The 6,000-nt window shown below is 44.1% G+C and overlaps 1 protein-coding gene across 1 annotated transcript in view; it reads left to right on the top strand.

Moving 5' to 3' along the window:
* The first annotated feature begins 313 nt into the window (after window positions 1-313).
* LOC116970055 (NFX1-type zinc finger-containing protein 1-like) overlaps window positions 314-6,000 on the top strand; it is a 31,245-nt gene continuing 25,558 nt past the window's right edge. The window contains exons 1-2 of the mRNA XM_033016784.1: window positions 314-405; window positions 4,168-4,368. Coding sequence (XP_032872675.1) covers window positions 4,299-4,368 — 70 coding nt within the window. The 5' untranslated portion in view covers window positions 314-405; window positions 4,168-4,298. The remainder of the gene's footprint in view (window positions 406-4,167; window positions 4,369-6,000) is intronic.

Genomic DNA, 6,000 nt, shown 5'->3' with positions numbered 1-6,000 from the left:
ATGTATGTGTAAAGAGAGTTGACAACCCATTTTCCATCTCTCCTGATGTTAATGTTTCCATAGATTTCAATGTGAAGAATGTACAGAAGCTACTTCTAATAATGACATTCCACTATCACACAAACGCAAGATATATGTTTTATCCCGGTCCTTTTCAAACACCGGACAGTTTGATTTAGGAAATAAATAGTCGTTGTTTACCATGCCACAGTCGGACATAACAAGACAAAACTCGTATTATTCTAGGTTCCCAGGTCCAAAAGGTGCAGCCACCTGGAAGCCAAATGAGAAGACCTCATCATGTGCATCAAGCTCCTGGAGGTGCCAGGAACCAAAGAAAACCACCCCATTCAACAAGTGGTCCAAAGGAAGCCCAGGAAGAAAGCGTTCGGCCAAAATCAGCAGGTAAGACTACAGTCTGTTGCATGTGGGAAAAATTAATGATTCCGAGTGACAAATGAGTAATTCATTGCATTAAAGATGAGTTCACAATACCCTTCATCCTGATTATGCATAAGTCAACAACATTTAAAGACGGCACAATAGTGCAGTGATAGAGTTGCTGCCTTAATGGCCTGTCCCAAGAGCATGCAACCTGCATGCGGCAAGCGCGACCAAACCGGAAGCGGAGGTCGTGCGGAGGTCGAGTGATCCCCATACAGGGCTGGTCCCACCAGCATGCGGCGAGCGCGACCAAACCGGAAGCGGGGGCCGCACGGAGGTCGAGTGAGTGACGTGAAGTTCGAGCGAAGTCCGCGGGAGGTTTGCACGTGACGTACAGCGTCGAGACGCTGCGCACGCCCGTCGAGGCGGTGCGTACGTTGTCGAGGCGGCTGCGGGCCGGCAGGCCGTTGCTGCACGTAAATTTTGAACACGGTCAGTTTTTCAGAGCCCCGCGCGATGTCGGGACCAACTCCACACAACTCCATACGGCTCCGGCGATTGAAGTGGGACCGGCCCCGGCGATCGAAGTGGGACCGGCCCCGCGAGGCCGTACGGCTCAAGCGACCATGTTAGGTCGCGCTTGCCGCGTGGAGTCGCATGCTAGTGGGACAGGTCCTTTGCAGCGCTAGAGGCCCGGGTTCGATCTTGACTATGGGCGCTTTTTGTACGTTCTTCCCGTGACCTGCGTGGATTATCTCCGGTTTCCTCCCACATTCATAATGTCCAGGTTTGCAGGCTAATTGGCTTAGTATCAATGTAAATTTCAGTCTCTAGATGTGCAAAGCTGGTAGAGACATACCCCAAAAGACTTGCAGCTGTAATTGCAGTGAAAGGTGGTTCTACAAAGTATTGACTCAGGTGGGCTGAATACTTTTGCACACCACACTTTTCAGTTTTTTATTTGTAAAAAAATTTGAAAACCATGTATCATTTTCCTTCCACTTCACAATTATGCACCACTTTGTGTTGGTCTATCACATAAAATCCCAATAAAATACATTTACGTTTGTGGTTGTAACGTGACAAAATGTGGAAAAGTTCAAGGGGTATGAAAACTTTTGCAAGCCACTGTATCGTGTGTGTCAGAGGTTGGTGTTTATGCTCTGAAACCATTTCTGTACACCTGTCATCACCAACATCCTGAAACAAATATAATTTGTTTCATTGAGCATTAACCATAATTTGTGGCATGTTATAACAGGAGAAAATGGGGAGAAAGATCAAAATGTTAAAACAACCAATCTGGAAACTCAAAAGTAATGAGATGTTCTTAAGCCTAAAATGTGAAATGTCTGCAAACTAGGGCAGCACAGTGGCACAGCCTTGTAGCACCAGAGACCCGGGTTTGACTATGTTGCTACCTGTACGGAGTTCATGCATTCTCTCTGTGACCACGTGGGTTTTCTCTGGGTACTCCCACACACGGTTTCCTCCCACACTCCAAGGACGTACAGGTTTTTAGGTTAATTGGCTTTGGTTAAATAAAAATTGTAAATTACCACTAGTATGTATGTAGGATAGGCTGGTGAGCTTAACATCTATAGTTGGAAAGTTACCAGAGAGTATTCTGAGGGATAGGTAATGCAGGCATTTGGATGGGCAAGGGCTGATTAAGGATAGTCAGCACTGTATGTGGAAGGTGGTGTCTCACACAAGACATGACCAAAGTGGTAGATGAGGGCAGAGTTGTAGATGTTGTGTACATGAACTTCAGTAAGGAGTTTGACAAGGTTCTGCATGGTAGGCTGCTCTGGAATGTTAGATCGCATGACCTCAAAGGAGAAATAGCTGAATGGTTTGCAAATTGTCTCCATGGAAGGAAGCAGACGGCGATGGTGGAAGGTTGCTTCACGGACTGGAGGCCTGTGACTAGTGGTGTGCCTCAGGGATCGGTGCTGGGCCCGTTACTGTTTGTCATCGACATCAATAATTTGGATCAGAACACACAGGGCAAGATTAGCAAGTTTGCTGATGATACAAAAGTGGGTGGTTTTGCAGATAGTGAAGATGGTTGTGAAAGATTGAAGCAGGATCTGGATCGATTGGCCGGGCGGGCTGAGGAATGGTTGATGGAATTTAATACAGAGAAATGTGAGGTGTTGCATTTTGGGACGTCAAACAAGTGCAGGAACTGCACTGTAAATGGTTGGCCTCTAGGGAGTTATAGAGCAGAGGGATCTAGGACTGCAGGTGCATGGTTCCTTCAAGGACGAGTCACAGGTAGATAAGGCGGTCAAAAAGTATTTGGCCTTCATCAGAGAGTATAGAAGTTGGGAGGTCATGTTGCAGTTGTGTAAGCCGTTGGTGAGACAGCATTTAGAATATTGTGTTCAGTTCTGGGCACCATGTTATAGGAAAGATATTGTCAAGTTTAAAAAGGTTCAGAGAAGATTTACGAGGACGTTGCCAGGACTGGAGGGTGTGAGTTATAGGGAGAGGTTGAGTCTCTATTCCTTGGAGCGCAGGAGAATGAGGGGAGATCTTACAGAGGTGTACAAAATCATGAGAGGAATAGATCGGGTAGATGCACAGAGCCTTTGGCCTAGAGTAGGGGGATTGAGGACCAGAGGACATAGGTGCAAGGTGAAGGGGAAAAGATTTAACAGGAATCTGAGGGGTAACTTTTTCACGCAAAGGGTGGTGGATGTATGGAACAAGCTGCCAGACGAGGAAGTTGAGGACTATCCCAACATTTAAGAAACCGTTAGACAGGGACATGGATAGGACAGGTTTGGAGGGATATGTATGGGCCAAACATGGGCAGGTGGAACAAATGTGTGGGCAAGTTGGGCCGAAAGGCCTGTTTCCACACTGAATCACTCTTATGACTATGATAGTGTACGGGGTGATCGCTGACCGGCAGGGCCTGAGTGTAAGGTGGGCTGAAGGGCCTGTTTCTGCACTGTATCTCCGAAGTCTGAACAGTTTTGTCTGGCACCAATATTGCTTATCTAAGTAATACAGTAAACTATGAGAACACAAGAGTATTAACATGGTTTTAGAACCTGTAGGTCATTGCTAACTTGCAGGAGATCTACCTCCATGCAGTAAGGTGCTTTAGTGAACCCCTTCTCTCTCTGTATTGTTGCCAGTATCTTACTGAAGGGATCAGCCTGACATTTTATTTGTGAAATGTGGGGTTTTCCTCTCCTGTCTTTTTATTCAGGCCAATATGGGAGAAAACGAATAAACCATTCAAACCCTCAACCTTTGTTTGCCATTTAGTCAGAATTTGGTTGATCTGTGCCTTAGCTCTGTTTACCCCATTCCCCTGTACCAGCTGGTGCCCTTATCAACCTAAAATAACTCAACAATCATGTGCCTGAAATTTTCATTTACTAACAATATTCAGGGTTGAGTGGGAGGGGTCTCCAGATTTCAATGCTCTTTTGGCACCACCAATGTCTTCCTTTTCAGGTAGTGTTTCTAAATGGAGGACACACTGAAATAATCCCCCAGTAGGTGTAGATGATATGTGTATGCACCTTTAACATAGTGACCTCACCACTACTAACCACTCCCCATATCACAAGTATAATTACAACCTCCCCACCCACTGCTCTCTCTCTAGTTCCCGTGACAGACCACGTACAGCTAGTGTAGTAATGTATGTACCGTATGAATAAACTGAAGTAGACACAGAGTGTTGATGACTCTTCTTTACAGTAGGCCCTTCTTTCCCATGTAATAAACCATCTCTTTCTCTTATTTTTGAAACTTCAGGAGCAAAAGGCGGGCAGCATCTGAGGCCGCCTCAGCAGCAATTCAAACATGTGCAAAAAGGATCCCAGACTATATGTGCGAAGGACAGAATCAAGCACCGTGATCAGTCTGAACCTCGCAGGAGAATTCCCATGGCCATGTCGGATATTGCCAGAGAAAGTAATACCATGAATGGAACAGAAAAGCAGCAGAGACCTCGAGGTTAGAGAAGCCATGCAACGTATCTTGGAAGTCTGAGCGCGGGGAATATCTGTGGGGTCATTTAAAATGATGATAATTTTTGACATAAGTTATAAAGTTATAATTCGTTCATGGGAGAATATAATTAGGAATGCTAGAAGTTCTTGAGCATCAATAATTGGTCTGAAGTGAGAAGCAATTGAGACTAAACTATGTGTGGGTTTACAAATAGGCCAGACTGGGTAAGAATGGCAGATTTCCTTTACAAGAATTTGGTGCAAGAGAGAAATGTTTACAATAATCCAATTGTTTCATGGTTACCATTCATGTGACTGGCTACATATTATTACAACTCCTGTACCTGAATCAATGGCCTATAACTCTGGATGCCAACCAGTTTAAAACTAGGGACTGGCACAGCACCTTTTATGACTTGGGACATGGTGATAAAGGTTATAACTTGATTTCTATCATATTCCAGAGAACCACTTAAAAGTTACTTTGCAAATTGACAATCAGGAGAAAAGCTGCCTTGGGGAATAAACAGTACAGAGGGGGAAAAAAACTGTTTACATGTAATCTTCCTATTGTAAGAAAACAACTGTGCCTCTTAAGATCATAGGTAGACTGGGCCGAGGAGCTCTTTCATTTAGTTTTGTGACCCAACTCACAGAACTACCTGAATTTTTAACATATTGTGTAAAAATATTATATAAATCATACCTGAAACTCGTCAAGACCAAAACCTGCACATTTTTAAGAAATATGAAAAAAACCTCAAATTTTCTGAGTAATTGTCCAATGAATGCACGTTTGACATTGAGGTTAGATGCAAATTGGCCAATCCCACGCTAGGCAGCGAGGATGCTGGGATCATGGCTGCCTCTTCATTCCATCAATAGCAAAGGAAGGTTTCCAAGGATAAAGGTAATGCTAACCTTGCTGATAATTTTGTTTTTCATTTGATTTATATTTATAAAGTTATAATGTGTACTGGTAAATAAAATCAGCCATGATTGGATGGCAGAGTAGACTTGATGGTCTGAATGACCCAATTCTACTCCTATCACTTATGACCTTATGAGAGCTTGATTCTGTTGCCACTTCAAAGAAGTAATGCATTGAGGTAAATCTTACGGTGACTTCTACAATGGATGTGCTGATGGGTATAGTCATGAGTGGACAAGTGAGGTTATGGTGCAGCCTTTGACTCAGTAGAATATTGGCCATGGGACTTTCTTGCTGTGTATTAGGAGTCTTCCTGGCATCAAAGAGAGCAGCTTGCACCTCAAGTTATTCCAGCTTTCAGACTGGGAAATCCATACCATTGAATCCAGCTTTGTGCCCATGAAATCTGTGCCTGGTGATTCTGTGCCAGTTACTGAGCCCAGGGAATTCCAGCTGGTGAATGTGCACTGAGTGAGTGTGTCCATTGAACCATTGTTGGGAAATAAAGATCTTTATTTCATTTAATCTAATTGTCTACTTGTGTGAGTTTACGCTTTCAACTTTGAGGGAAAATCAGGACATCTCCTCACCAGAGGAGGTAGTTGAGGCTGCGACTATCCCAACGTTTAATAACCAGTTAAACAGGTACATGGATACATGAAAGACATTCTTGCCATAGAGGGAGTACAGAGAAGGTTCACCAGA

Source organism: Amblyraja radiata, chromosome 2 (assembly GCF_010909765.2).
Source record: "Amblyraja radiata isolate CabotCenter1 chromosome 2, sAmbRad1.1.pri, whole genome shotgun sequence".
NCBI classification, from domain to species: Eukaryota; Metazoa; Chordata; class Chondrichthyes; order Rajiformes; family Rajidae; genus Amblyraja; species Amblyraja radiata.
The sequence above is the reverse complement of the archived record's forward strand: the minus strand, read 5'-3'. Positions and strand labels throughout refer to the sequence as shown.